The sequence below is a fragment of the Salmo trutta genome, chromosome 30, assembly GCF_901001165.1.
Source record: "Salmo trutta chromosome 30, fSalTru1.1, whole genome shotgun sequence".
NCBI lineage: Eukaryota > Metazoa > Chordata > Actinopteri > Salmoniformes > Salmonidae > Salmo > Salmo trutta.
In genome coordinates, this window is record NC_042986.1 from 29,563,509 (window position 1) to 29,578,582 (window position 15,074).

The 15,074-nt window shown below is 46.6% G+C and overlaps 1 protein-coding gene across 3 annotated transcripts in view; it reads left to right on the plus strand.

The window, feature by feature from the left end:
* LOC115168458 (solute carrier family 12 member 5) overlaps nucleotides 1–15,074 on the plus strand; it is a 122,727-nt gene that overhangs the window by 59,029 nt on the left and 48,624 nt on the right. For all 3 annotated transcript variants that reach the window (XM_029723767.1, XM_029723768.1, XM_029723769.1), the window contains exons 2-4: nucleotides 6,600–6,703; nucleotides 7,035–7,178; nucleotides 13,467–13,613. In XM_029723767.1, the coding sequence (XP_029579627.1) occupies nucleotides 6,600–6,703; nucleotides 7,035–7,178; nucleotides 13,467–13,613 (395 nt within the window). The remainder of the gene's footprint in view (nucleotides 1–6,599; nucleotides 6,704–7,034; nucleotides 7,179–13,466; nucleotides 13,614–15,074) is intronic.

Sequence of the window (15,074 nt, forward strand, 5' to 3'; positions counted from 1 at the left end):
TCATGGCTAATGTATTTTTACATACAGGACTACAGTACAGTATGCATGCCTGCCATGAATGTGATCAGAACAACGGTCAGGTGTACATACTGCATAATAAGTGTAAGGAGTGCGTACTGGTGGCAGAGAAGTCAGACGCAGTAGAGAAAAAACTGTGTTTCCAAACGGCGCAGTTTAATAACAAAAAACCCCACCGGAAAACAGAACAATCAAAATAATGGGTACATAACCCGACGCACACCAGGACAGATGTGCACAAGCACTTACAATAAACAATCACTGACAAGGACATGAGGGGGAACAGAGGGTTAAATACACAACATGTAATTGAATGGGATTGGAACCAGGGGTGATGGAAGACAAGACAAAACCAAATTAAAATGAAAAGAGGATCAGCGATGGTGTCACACCCTGACCTTAGAGAGACGTTTATTTTCCTCTACTTTGGTTAGGTCAGGGTGTGATGTGGGGTGGGCAATCTAGTTTGTCTATTTCTTTGTGTTGAGCCGAGTATGGTTCCTAATCAGAGGCAGCTGTCTATCGTTGTCTCTGATTAGGAATCATACTTAGGCAGCCCTTTTTAACACCTTTAGCTGTCAACTATGTGTCTGTCTATCCCTGTTCTCTCCTCTCCGCACAGGCCATACAAACGCTTCACACCGCGTGGCCGCTGCCACTCTAACCTGGTGGTCCCAGCGCGCACGACCCACGTGGAGTTCCAGGTCTCCGGCAGCCTCTGGAACTGCCGGTCTGCGGCCAACAAGGCAGAGTTAATCTCAGCCTATGCTACCCTCCAGTCCCTCGACTTCTTGGCGCTGACGGAAACATGGATTACCACAGATAACACTGCTACTCCTACTGCTCTCTCCTCGTCTGCCCACGTGTTCTCGCGTACCCCGAGAGCATCTGGCCAGCGGGGTGGTGGCACTGGAATCCTCATCTCTCCCAAGTGGACATTCTCTCTTTCTCCCCTGACCCATCTGTCTATCTCCTCATTTGAATTCCATGCTGTCACAGTTACCAGCCCTTTCAAGCTTAACATCCTTATCATTTATCGCCCTCCAGGTTCCCTTGGAGAGTTCATCAATGAGCTTGACGCCTTGATAAGTTCCTTTCCTGAGGATGGCTCACCTCTCACAGTTCTGGGTCACTTTAACCTCCCCACGTCTACCTTTGACTCATTCCTCTCTGCCTCCTTCTTTCCACTCCTCTCCTCTTTTGACCTCACCCTCTCACCTTCCCCCCTACTCACAAGGCAGGCAATACGCTTGACCTCATCTTTACTAGATGCTGTTCTTCCACTAATCTCATTGCAACTCCCCTCCAAGTCTCCGACCACTACCTTGTATCCTTTTCCCTCTCACTCTCATCCAACACTTCTCACTCTGCCCCTACTCGGATGGTATTACGCCGTCCCAACCTTCGCTCTCTCTCTCCCGCTACTCTCTCCTCTTCCATCCTATCATCTCTTCCCTCTACTCAAACCTTCTCCAACCTATCTCCTGATTCTGCCTCCTCAACCCTCCTCTCCTCCCTTTCTGCATCCTTTGATTCTCTATGTCCCCTATCCTCCAGGCCGGCTCGGTCCTCCCCTCCTGCTCCGTGGCTCGACGACTCACTGCGAGCTCACAGAACAGGGCTCCGGGCAGCCGAGCGGAAATGGAGGAAAACTCGCCTCCCTGCGGACCTGGCATCCTTTCACTCCCTCCTCTCTACATTTTCCTCTTCTGTCTCTGCTGCTAAAACCACTTTCTACCACTCTAAATTCCAAGCATCTGCCTCTAACCCTAGGAAGCTCTTTGCCACCCTCCTCCCTCTCTGCGGATGACTTCGTCAACCATTTTGAAAAGAAGGTTGACGACATCCGATCCTCGTTTGCTAAGTCAAACGACAACGCTGGTCCTGCTCACACTGCCCTACCCTGTGCTTTGACCTCTTTCTCCCCTCTCTCTCCAGATGAAATCTCGCGTCTTGTGACGGCCGGCAGCCCAACAACCTGCCCGCTTGACCCTATCACCTCCTCTCTTCTCCAGACCATTTCCGGAGACCTTCTCCCTTACCTCACCTCGCTCATCAACTCATCCTTGACCGCTGGCTACGTCCCTTCCGTCTTCAAGAGAGCGAGAGTTGCACCCCTTCTGAAAAAACCTACACTCGATCCCTCCGATGTCAACAACTACAGACCGGTATCCCTTCTTTCTTTTCTCTCCAAAACTCTTGAACGTGCCGTCCTTGGCCAGCTCTCCTGCTATCTCTCTCAGAATGACCTTCTTGATCCTAATCAGTCAGGTTTCAAGACTGGGCATTCAACTGAGACTGCTCTTCTCTGTGTCACGGAGGCTCTCCGCACTGCTAAAGCTAACTCTCTCTCCTCTGCTCTCATCCTTCTATACCTATCTGCTGCCTTTGATACTGTGAACCATCAGATCCTCCTCTCCACCCTCTCTGAGTTGGGCATCTCCGGCGCGGCCCACGCTTGGATTGCGTCCTACCTGACAGGTCGCTCCTACCAGGTGGCGTGGCGAGAATCTGTCTCCGCACCACGTGCTCTCACCACTGGTGTCCCCCAGGGCTCTGTTCTAGGCCCTCTCCTATTCTCGCTATACACCAAGTCACTTGGCTCTGTCATATCCTCACATGGTCTCTCCTATCATTGCTATGCAGACGACACACAATTAATCTTCTCCTTTCCCCCTTCTGATAACCAGGTGGCGAATCGCATCTCTGCATGTCTGGCAGACATATCAGTGTGGATGACGGATCACCACCTCAAGCTGAACCTCGGCAAGACGGAGCTTCTCTTCCTCCCCGGGAAGGACTGCCCGTTCCATGATCTCGCCATCACGGTTGACAACTCCCTTGTGTCCTCCTCCCAGAGTGCTAAGAACCTTGGCGTGATCCTGGACAACACCCTGTCGTTCTCCACTAACATCAAGGCGGTGACCCGATCCTGTAGGTTCATGCTCTACAACATTCGCAGAGTACGACCCTGCCTCACACAGGAAGCGGCGCAGGTCCTAATCCAGGCACTTGTCATCTCCCATCTGGATTACTGCAACTCGCTGTTGGCTGGGCTCCCTGCCCGTGCCATTAAACCCCTACAACTCATCCAGAACGCCGCAGCCCGTCTGGTGTTCAACCTTCCCAAGTTCTCTCACGTCACCCCGCTCCTCCGCTCTCTCCACTGGCTTCCAGTTGAAGCTCGCATCCGCTACAAGACCATGGTGCTTGCCTACGGAGCTGTGAGGGGAACGGCACCTCCGTACCTTCAGGCTCTGATCAGGCCCTACACCCAAACAAGGGCACTGCGTTCATCCACCTCTGGCCTGCTCGCCTCCCTACCTCTGAGGAAGCACAGTTCGCGCTCAGCCCAGTCAAAACTGTTCGCTGCTCTGGCACCCCAATGGTGGAACAAGCTCCCTCACGACGCCAGGACAGCGGAGTCAATCACCACCTTCCGGAGACACCTGAAACCCCACCTCTTTAAGGAATACCTAGGATAGGATAAAGTAATCCTTCTAACCCCCCCCCCCCTTAAAAGATTTAGATGCACTATTGTAAAGTGGTTGTTCCACTGGATATCATAAGGTGAATGCACCAATTTGTAAGTCGCTCTGGATAAGAGCGTCTGCTAAATGACTTAAATGTAAATGTAATGGCCCGGAGCCTGTAGTGATGATCCATGGCACGAAGCCTCCAGTGATTATCCATGGCCCGGAGCCTCCAGTTATAATCCATGGCAAGAAGCCTGTAGGGATGATCCATGGCACGAAGCCTCCAGTGATAATCCATGGCACGAAGCCTCAAGTGATAATCCATGGCAAGAAGCCTGTAGGGATGATCCATGGCCCAGAGCCTGTAGGGATGATCCATGGCACGAAGCCTCCAGTGATAATCTATGGCGCGGAGCCTGTAGTGATGATCCATGGCACGGAGCCTGCAGCGACGGTCCCCTGTCCGGAACCGTCAGTGGCGGTCTGCAGTCCAGAGTCTTCAGCGACGGTCTGCAGTCCAGAGTCTTCAGCGACGGTCTGCAGTCCAGAGTCTTCAGCGGCGGCCTGCAGTCCAGAGTCTTCAGCGGCGGCCTGCAGTCCAGAGTCTTCAGCAGCGTGGGCAGTTCAGAGCCTCTGGCGATGATCCACGGTCTGGTTCCTCCTGCGACACAGAAGCAGGGGGGATCAGCGGGCGGAGTGGGGGCTACGCCCCGAACCAGAGCCGCCGCCAAGAATAGATGCCCACCCAGACCGTCCCCTATAGGTTCAGGTTTGCGGCCGGGAGTCAGCACCTTTGGGAGGCGGGGTACTGTCACACCCTGACCTTAGAGAGACATTTATTTTCCTCTAGTTTGGTTAGGTCAGGGTGTGATGTGGGGTGGGCAATCTAGTTTGTCTATTTCTTTGTGTTGAGCCGAGTATGGTTTCTAATCAGAGGCAGCTGTCTATCGTTGTCTCTGATTAGGAATCATACTTAGGCAGCCCTTTTTTCCATCTTTAGATGTGGGATCTTGTTTTTGTGTAGCTGCCTTTGAGCAACCCCAGAACGTCACATTTTCGTTTTTCTCCTGTTTGTTGTTTAGGTGAGTTTCATTTTCATTTCAAAGATGTGGAATTCCATGCACGCTGCGACTTGGTTTATTTATGATCGGGAGTTCGAAGATAGCGATCGTGACAGATGGTTAGAAGGTTGGTGACTTCGACTGGCGAACGCCGCCCGAACAAGTAGAGGGACCAACTTCGGCGGAAGTCATGACAATAAGCTGAAAATGTTATCTAGCGTACATGGTGCTATCCAGATCCATAAAGTGTAGGGGTTCTACAAATATAGGATACAGAAGGAAACTAATCCTGCAACAACAGGACATTTGAATTATTATGTGGATTATAGTTAATGGACATTTTTGAAAAATCAAGTCTGAAATTTCTAAGTGGAAATTACACATTTCAGAAGTCTTTTTAAACCTCAAATACACTACACATTTTTTTTCTGCATTGCAGGAAAGTTCTTCTGCAACAGGGTGATCAAATTAATATCCTCCATCTGTACCTAGCATGATCATAGTGTAAATGCTTATTAGACAAGAATATGTCAATACGGGCAGTCCCATGACATGCCATGCTTTGTGAGACATTCCAAGACTTCGATCTTACATAACCTATTCACCATATTCTGTATTATACTGACTTTTACAAACACGTCTACATAATTCTGAATCATTGAATGTACAGTTTCGTTACATAACACAGAACACAGCAGTAAGCTCCATGTAAATCACATAGAAGAAGAAATATAGTGCAGCTTGTTACCAAAGAGCCAGAGCTATATAGGCCATAAACTGCTAATTCACTGCACTCCCTGTGCTCAGAGTAGGATGAAGCCCCCCCCCCATCTTAGATTTGTGCCTTAGGGCAGCTTCTAACCAGAGCCCCTGTACTGTTGGCTGATGTGGTTGGTTTGGCTTTAATGTAATGCAGCACACACACTGCATGTCCTGTGCTAGTTTTGGTGTGCAGCGATATGCCAGGTTGACTGTGCTGTGCTGTGTGTTCTAGTGATGGCTGGTGTGGTCGATCGTTGTGTGCTGCCTGGCTGCCTGGCGCTGATGCACTGCAGTGGATCTTTAGTATTCCTCTCCTGCCTTCTGAGAAGGGTCTCCTCTGGGACTGGAGCAGAGCCAGTGCCCATATCTACCACCGCTCTCTCTCTTTCTCTCTTTCTCTCTTTCTCTCTCTCTCTCTCTCTCTGTCTCTCTCTCTCTTTCTCTCTCTCTCTTTCTCTCTCTCTTTCTCTCTCTCTCTCTCTTCCTTCCTTCCCTCCCTCTCTCCGTCCCTCCCTTCATGCTATTAATAGGCCCTGCGCACAGAGTCTGTGTCAGGCAGCTGACAGGGGCCACAATCAGAACCTCGTGCCAGGCTGGAGAGGGGACAGGGCAGGCAATCCAAAAAGTATTGATTGGACGACTGGGCTTGTTTGTATGTGTGTATGTGTGAACTGCTTAAGTACCCCTCTATATTCCTTAACAGTGAAATAACACCTAATATCTAAATCACACTGATGTTTGACTTTCTATGAAGTTCTCTGTGTGATATGATAAATATTCACCAAGAAGATGAATACACACAATTTAGAATCTCTGGTTCCATTTGTCATTCCCAGCATGAACCCTTCCCACACAAAGCCTGTATAGATCCATCTAAAGAGAGCATTTCCTGGCTTTAGCGACTACCCCATGTGTGCTAACATAATTCAATCCTGAACGATGGATCATTTCTCCAAGCTAACATCATTTATTAACAAACAACACATTCATATTAATCGAAATCCAATCATTTCACTGCTCCTGTTAAAACAACCTGGGTCTGTCATTAAAACTACATATTGAGAAAGTCATTTTTCAGTGTTACCAATGTCTGTGTTTCACAAACATTCATATTAATTAAATATTTTCCCCATTTGAATCAACATCTCTCTTTTAAGGATTATTTGTGTGTGTGTGTGTGTGTGTGTGTGTGTGTGTGTGTGTGTGTGTGTGTGTGTGTGTGTGTGTGTGTGTGTGTGTGTGTTTCTCTGTTAACCCTTGGGGTGCTGTCTGTGTGTTGCAGGCGATGGGAACCCCAAGGAGAGCAGTCCCTTCATCAACAGCAGCAGTGCCAGCGACGTGGAGAAGAGCCAGCAGTACGATGGCAAGAACATGGCCCTGTTTGAGGTCTGTAACATGAGGCTCCTTCACTTGCTTACCTATAATTACACTATAATTACATAGTAATGATCTAGTAATTATCAAATTGCTTTGTTCCATTGGTTTCGGTGAAACAAGCACCTACAGTATACACGAAGCCTTGCTTACTTACTTACCATCTGACAGCAGGTGGGTTGAATTCTTTGAAATAAGAACTGGCTTAATCATATAGTTTCTCAGTTGTCAATATCAGCTGAGAGGACTGTAAAATTCAATATTACCTGCATGTTTCCTACTGTGTTTTGTCCTCTGGTATAGTGATATGGTGTTTCTGTCCACTTTTCTCTCTGTCCTGCAGGAGGAGATGGACAACAGTCCTATGGTGTCGTCCATACTTAGCAGTCTGGCAAACTATTCCAACCTGCCTCAGGGCAGCAAAGAGCACGAGGAGGCCGAGAATGAGGAGGGGGCGGCACCATCCAAAAAAAAACCTGCTGTCAAGGTACTCCATCGAATCTAACTAAAGTCTTGTCCTAAACATAAACATTAGCTGAAGTTTGACTTGATCTGAGGTGGCAGAGTGTATCCCTCCCAGGTCTCCATCCTCCACCTGGACGAAAAGAGGGCCTGGAAAGGATGTTATTGATGACACTGTCAGCCATGTTTAGGCCTGGACAGGACGTTATTGATGACGCTGTCGGCCATGTTTAGGCCTGGACAGGACGCTATTGATGACGCTGTCGGCCATGTTTAGGCCTGTACAGGATGTTATTGATGACACTGTCAGCCATGTTTAGGCCTGGAAAGGATGTTATTGATGACACTGTCGGCCATGTTTAGGCCTGTACAGGATGTTATTGATGACGCTGTCGGCCATGTTTAGGCCTGGACAGGACGTTATTGATGACGCTGTCGGCCATGTTTAGGCCTGGACAGGACGCTATTGATGACGCTGTCGGCCATGTTTAGGCCTGGACAGGACGCTATTGATGACGCTGTCGGCCATGTTTAGGCCTGGACAGGACGCTATTGATGACGCTGTCGGCCATGTTTAGGCCTGGACAGGACGCTATTGATGACGCTGTCGGCCATGTTTAGGCCTGGACAGGACGTTATTGATGACGCTGTCGGCCGTTGTTTAGGCCTGGACAGGATGTTATTGATGATGCTGTCGGCCATGTTTAGGCCTGGACAGGACGTTATTGATGACGCTGTCGGCCATGTTTAGGCCTGGACAGGACGCTATTGATGACGCTGTCGGCCATGTTTAGGCCTGTACAGGATGTTATTGATGACACTGTCAGCCATGTTTAGGCCTGGAAAGGATGTTATTGATGACACTGTCGGCCATGTTTAGGCCTGTACAGGATGTTATTGATGACGCTGTCGGCCATGTTTAGGCCTGGACAGGACGTTATTGATGACGCTGTCGGCCATGTTTAGGCCTGGACAGGACGCTATTGATGACGCTGTCGGCCATGTTTAGGCCTGGACAGGACGCTATTGATGACGCTGTCGGCCATGTTTAGGCCTGGACAGGACGCTATTGATGACGCTGTCGGCCATGTTTAGGCCTGGACAGGACGCTATTGATGACGCTGTCGGCCATGTTTAGGCCTGGACAGGACGTTATTGATGACGCTGTCGGCCGTTGTTTAGGCCTGGACAGGATGTTATTGATGATGCTGTCGGCCATGTTTAGGCCTGGACAGGACGTTATTGATGACGCTGTCGGCCATGTTTAGGCCTGGACAGGACGTTATTGATGACGCTGTCGGCCATGTTTAGGCTTGGACAGGACGCTATTGATGACGCTGTCGGCCATGTTTAGGCCTGGACAGGACATTATTGATGGCTGTGCACGCTGTCCTTTTCCTTCCCCGCCAATTCACAGCCATTTGGTCATTTATCGGGCCTGAACAGGGCTGGTTGACGTTTGTTGCCATGAATCTTGTCCTGGAGGCAGAACTGAGCCATTTCCCCTTAGAAAGGCTAGCTGCCAATTCAAAATTGGCTATATTGTAAGAATTCATAATTAGCTCTTTGGTCTTAATTAAAGTTTATTGGAAGACATTATGGTTATCAGTGTGGTTAAGGTTAGGTTTAAGATTAGGTTGCATCACATCCGGCCGTGATTGGGAGTCCCATAGGGCGGTGCACAATTGACCCAGCGTCATCCGGGTTTGGCTGGGGTAGGCTGTCATTGTAAATAATAATTTGTTCTTAACTGACTTGCATAGTTAAATAAAGGTTCCAGGTTTAAAATCAAATTGTATGACTTTGTGGCTGTGCAAGCCAGTCACCACTTTGCAGAGCTGCATCCAGAACAAGATTCATGATGAAAAATGCTAACCTGCCTGAGCAGGGCCACATTAGGCCTGTTATCCAGCACATGTGCAGTGGAGCATAACCCTGACACAACAAGCTGCTCTCTCAGCCTGTCTTGTTACCCTGATACAACAAGCTGCTCTCTCAGCCTGTCTTGTTACACTGATACAACAAGCTTCTCTCTCGGCCTGTCTTGTTACACTGATACAACAAGCTGCTCTCTCGGCCTGTCTTGTTACCTTGATACAACAAGCTGCTCTCTCAGCCTGTCTTGTTACCCTGATACAACAAGCTGCTCTCTCGGCCTGTCTTGTTACACTGATACAACAAGCTGCTCTCTCGGCCTGTCTTGTTACCCTGATACAACAAGCTTCTCTCTCAGCCTGTCTTGCTACCTTGATACAACAAGCTGCTCTCTCAGCCTGTCTTGTTACCCTGATACAACAAGCTGTGCTCTCGACCTCTCTTGTTACCCAGATACAACAAGCTGCTCTCTCAGCCTGTCTTGTTACACTGATACAAATCAAATCAAATTGTATTTGCCACATTCTTCATAAACAACAGGTGTAGACTAACAGTGACATGCTTACTTACGGGCCCTTCCCAACAATGCAGAGAGAAAAAAATAGAAGTAATAGAAAAATATAAAAAAATTTAACAGCAGGAATAAATACACAATGAGTAAGGATAACTTGGCTATATACACGGGGTACCAGTACCGAGTCCATGAGCAGGAGTACGAGGTAATTGAGGTAGATATGTACATATAGGTAGGGATAAAGTGACTAGGCAACAGGATACATTATAAACAGAAGCAGCAGCGCATGTGATAAGTCAAAAGAGTTCATGCAAAAAGGGTCAATGTAGATAGTCCAGGTAGCTATTGGTTAACTATTTAACAAACTATTCAGGAGTCTTACGGCTTGGGTGTAGTAGCTGTTCAGGGTCCTGTTGGTTCCAGACGGCATCCGTACCGCTTGCCGTGTGGTAGCAGAGAGAACAGTCTATGACTTGGGTGGCTGGAGTCTTTGACAATTTTTAATGCCTTCCTCTGACACCGCCTGATATAGCAACCTGGTCTCAGAGCACTTCGTATTATTCTGTACGTAACTACTCCATTTAGTATTATATGTTACGTTTCGTATGGTATATATTAGTTTGTGGATGTCCATCACCGATTTTGTACAGTATGTTACGAATTTGCAAGATGTACAATAAGTTACGATTCTGCAAAATGTATGAAATCTTACTAATTCTAGCTAGGTGGCTAATGTTAGTTAGCTGGCTAATGTCAGCTAGGCTAGGGGTTAGGGTTAAGGTTAAATTTAGGAGTTAGGTTAAAGGGTTAAGGTTAGGGTTAGGGTTAGGGTATGGGGAATGGTTAGCTAAAAGGGTTAAGATTAGGGTTAGGGTTAAGGGAATAGTTAGCTAACATGCTAAGTAATTGCAAAGTAGCTCAAAAGTAATAAGTTGTTGAAAAGTTGCTAATTAGCTAAAATGCTCAAGTTGCCGTGATGAGATTCAAAATTGCAACCTTCAAGTTGCTAGACCTTTGCATTATATGCAAACCTATCCACCCCGACCAACCACCCTACTTTTGTATTTTCCTTGTAACCATCTGTGTTGTGTAACCATACCAAACTAATTTCAGTGTCTCAGATTTACGTTTACTATGTTAAGTCTAGTCTATGAGAGCAGGCTGTGTAAAGAGGTTCTGGACGGCAGGGAGCTCTGCTGCAGTGATGTACTGGGCCATATGCACTACCCTCTGTAGCGTCTTGCGGTCGGATGCCAAGCAGTTGCCATATACAACAAGCTGCTCTCTCATCCTGTCGTTACCCCGATACAACAAGCTGCTCTCTTGGCTTGTCGTTACCCTGATACAACAAGCTGCACTCTTGGCCTGTCTTGTTACCCTGATACAACAAGCTGCTCTCTTGGCCTGTCTTGTTACCCTGATACAACAAGCTGCTCTCTTGGCCTGTCGTTACCCTGATACAACAAGCTGCTCTCTTGGCCTGTCTTGTTACCCTGATACAACAAGCTGCTCTCTTGGCCTGTCGTTACCCCGATACAACAAGCTGCTCTCTCGTCCTGTCGTTACCCCTATTCAACAAGCTGCTCTCTTGGCCTGTCTTGTTACCCCGATACAACAAGCTGATCTCTTGGCCTGTCTTGTTACCCTGATACAACAAGCTGCTCTCTCATCCTGTCTTGTTACCCTGGTCTGAGGCAGGTTACTGCATCATTCCCCTCCACTCTTCTTCTTGTTATCTGCATTTCATTTGACAGCTTCTTCCAGCCAAGAGACCAAAAGAGGCTGATATGAGAGAATTCTAAACGGGTAGTAGATATTAACCTGAGAGGATGGGATAATGTTTTATTTTTTATCTTAGACAAGATGAGGAGTAGCATCATACCAGCCTTACTCAATCACCTGACTACAATTCCTCTCATGCTGTGAAATTGGGACACATGATCACATGGCATGGTAACTGGTCTGACAGGTTATTTTAGAGGTGGTTTGTGTTATCTTTAGCATCAGTCAAATTGATAGGAATGATTGTTCTGCAAAGAAAAAACATGACAGGCTACTTTTTACAATTTAATGAAGATTGATGCATAAAAATGTGCATTTATTAGTCCATTTGTAGTTTAGCACTTGAGGACTCATACAACAGGTAGAGTTTTGTGTACTGTTTAATTCAGTAGTGTTCTCTACAGCAGTGGTTCTCAACCCTCGTCCTGGGGACCTAAAGGGGAAACATTTTGTTTTTACCCTTGCACTAACACACCTTTCAAATAACCAGCTTCAGCTTGTTCATGATTAATTATTTGAATCAGCTTTGTTTGTACATGGGCAAAAATAAAAATGTGCACCACGTTAGGTCCCCAGGACCAGGATTGAGAACTCTACGGTGAGAGAGACAGGCTGCCATGGAGCCTGTCACTGAATGCTAAGTAATTCCGTATATGGTGAGGCGAGGCTCCTATTGTGATGAGTCACCTGGAGGATCTGAGGTCCAAGGGCAAAACCTGAGGTAGACAGTCTGTCAGAGTGGCCCTGCAGTAGGCTACCTCTCACTGGCTCTCCCCTGTGGCTCTGCAGAACCCTTGGGGCTAAGACATCTCTCTCTACATACAGATTTCAATTTCCTTCCCATGTCTCGTCTCCTCCCTGGACTCCACAGAATTTAAATGAGGAGCTTCAGACACTTAATTGGAGTGTCAGGAAGACAAGCAAGGACTAAGAGGACAAATAATTGCTTGTACCTCGACTTGTACTGTCTTATAAGACGTTGTCATTGTTGTCATTGTTGCCACTATTGGATATGACCAAAACCCTGTTTCATAGGCGACTGGAATTTAAACTGACTTTCCAATCTTATCCTAGAATAAATTGCATTTAAAAGTAATAAAAAAGTCTAATAAATTGTAAATCCTGCACTACCATAATGTGTTAGTAATGTTCCGTACAGGTATTAGCTACTGGAGGTCTGGTCACAAGTGGAGTCCTATGGCAGATCCAATCCCATTGAACTCAATAGCTGAAAGCTATGTCTAATCAAGGGTAGCGTTTGAGAACGACACTGTGGGATGACATTGTTGGGATAATTACATTTTCTCCCACATACATAGCTAGACAGAAAGAAAGAAATTAATGAGAGGGTCCTTCTCCCTGGCAACAGGACAACTGTGCTAGTCATTAGCTAAATGGGCTGACAGAGCGATAGAGGACATTGGGTTTGGGCAGCCAGAGCTAGTATCCTAGAGCCACTTCCACCTGCATGAATAGAAGAGTGTGAAAGTAAGTTTCTACTACTTAACTATGATATCACATATATGGATTATTTTCTCTCTGTGTAGTGAGACACAGAGGAATCTCTGCTGCCTGAATTTCAGCTTAATTGCCTCAGAAGAAAAGCTTTCAGTCATGGACGGACAGAATCGCTCGCCAAAATAATGAAGAAAAGGAAAAGCGTTATCTTCCTGCTTCCATTCAAATAAGTTAATGGGGAGGAGATGTATCCATTTTGACTGAATAAAGAGCTTGTCATTCTCTCTTCATATTATTACTGTCTCTTTGTGATGGGATAGAGGAGGGTCTGTGAGCTTCTGATGAGTCTGTACTGTATTTCAGTATGATGAGTGCAGAATGAGTCTGTACTGTATTTCAGTATGATGAGTGCAGAATGAGTCTGTACTGTATTTCAGTATGATGAGTGCAGAATGAGTCTGTACTGTATTTCAGTATGATGAGTGCAGAATGAGTCTGTACTGTATTTCAGTATGATGAGTGCAGAATGAGTTTGTACTGTATCCACCAAACTCAGATGCAAGATTTGGTCACTGTAGGAATTTGTTTTGTTCCACTAAGGTGTTCGGTACATTACTGTACTTGTATAATAATGGTTGTAATACACACAGTATTAATCCATTTTGCGCTGTGTTTGTTCTCCAGGCACCATCGCTGGGCACTCTGATGGGGGTGTACCTACCCTGCATCCAGAATATCTTTGGTGTGATCCTGTTCCTGCGGATGACCTGGATGGTGGGCATCGGAGGGGTCTTTGGCTCCTTCATCATAGTCTTCATGTGCTGCTCCACGGTGAGTCTGGACCATATCCTTCTCACAAACCTACTCTCTTCTGTTCTCCTCCTTCTCTCATTCTTTCTTCTATTTTTCTATTTTTCTCTTCCATCCTCTCTCTCTCTCTCTCTCTTTCCCCTTCTCCCTCTCTTTCTCTATCCTACTGTCCATCAGTGTTAGAATGGGCACTGTGCCTGCCAGAGCAGAGGCCAGTTTGCAGCTCTGATAAGGATATACTTAACACCACTTCCATTTTAATTCTGTTTGATGTCCAAAGCTTTACCCAGTTGAGTAAATCCTAGTTTAATCCTGTTTTGACCTGAGGTAACCCTACAAGCTTTACAGAATACATTTACTATTCATCCCTTCACTTACAGAAATAGCTATTCATTTACAGTGTTGTATATTTTGGGTTTCTATACATGCTGGTTCATAGAAATGTCATCATTTGTTACTAAAAATAATTATATAACCCAGAACAACTGAAACTTAAATTCCAGAATGCATTTGGAATGTAGGATTTTAAAAAACAAAAACAAATGGTGTTCCTTTTAATTCTGGTTTGCCTCCCCAAGGGACTAACAGCTATAGTCCTCAAGGCTAGTACTACTAAGGCTATCTCCCCCCATGAGCCAACCTCCAAACAATAGCTGACCACCCTTACTCCCGTCTATCTCAAGATCCAGTAACAAATTAAGGCTAGCTAGCACTCTAAGCTACTATCAGCTCCATCACTGCCGATTAGCATGTCAGCAACAGTACTAAAAAAAAAGGCAGATACAGCCCGTCTGATCAAAGGACTGATCAAAGACAACATCAAACCCCAACAGCTCTGATTAGGCAGTGAGCTCAGGACTCTAAAGGACTGCTACTGTACCTTGGGCCATACATAGAGTTTGTGACCTGGACTCGAGTGGGACCAGTGGGACATCTGTTCCAGTCCCACCCCAGGGTTTTAAAAAATAAATACTTCACCTTTATTTAACCAGGTAGGCTAGTTGAGAACAAGTTCTCATTTGCAACTGCGACCTGGCCAAGATAAAGCAAAGCACTTCGACACATACAACAACACTGTCACGGTTCCTTAAGGCAGGAGGAAAGGGCAGAGTCAAACGCAGGAGACGTAGTCCAGTAGTGTCGTAGAATGATATATTTATTGCACCGAAAAAACCACTCGGCGTAACAAAAGGGCATAGGGTGCGCCCAGAGACCACACGGGAACACAGTAAACCCCAAGAACACAAAAATACGCAGGGGCGCAGCCCGGCAAATGCAATATTCATCCAGCGAGAATCCGCTGGGGAAAAATGTGCAAAAAAGCACAGAACGTACACAGACCTGCCCGCTGACAAACAAACAATCCCGCACAAAGACGAACCCAAAGAAACAAACTAAATACCTCCCCACTAATGACAGACAAGAGACAGGTGCTGGCTAGAGTAGACAAAAACCAAAGAACACAGAAACATAGATCGGTGG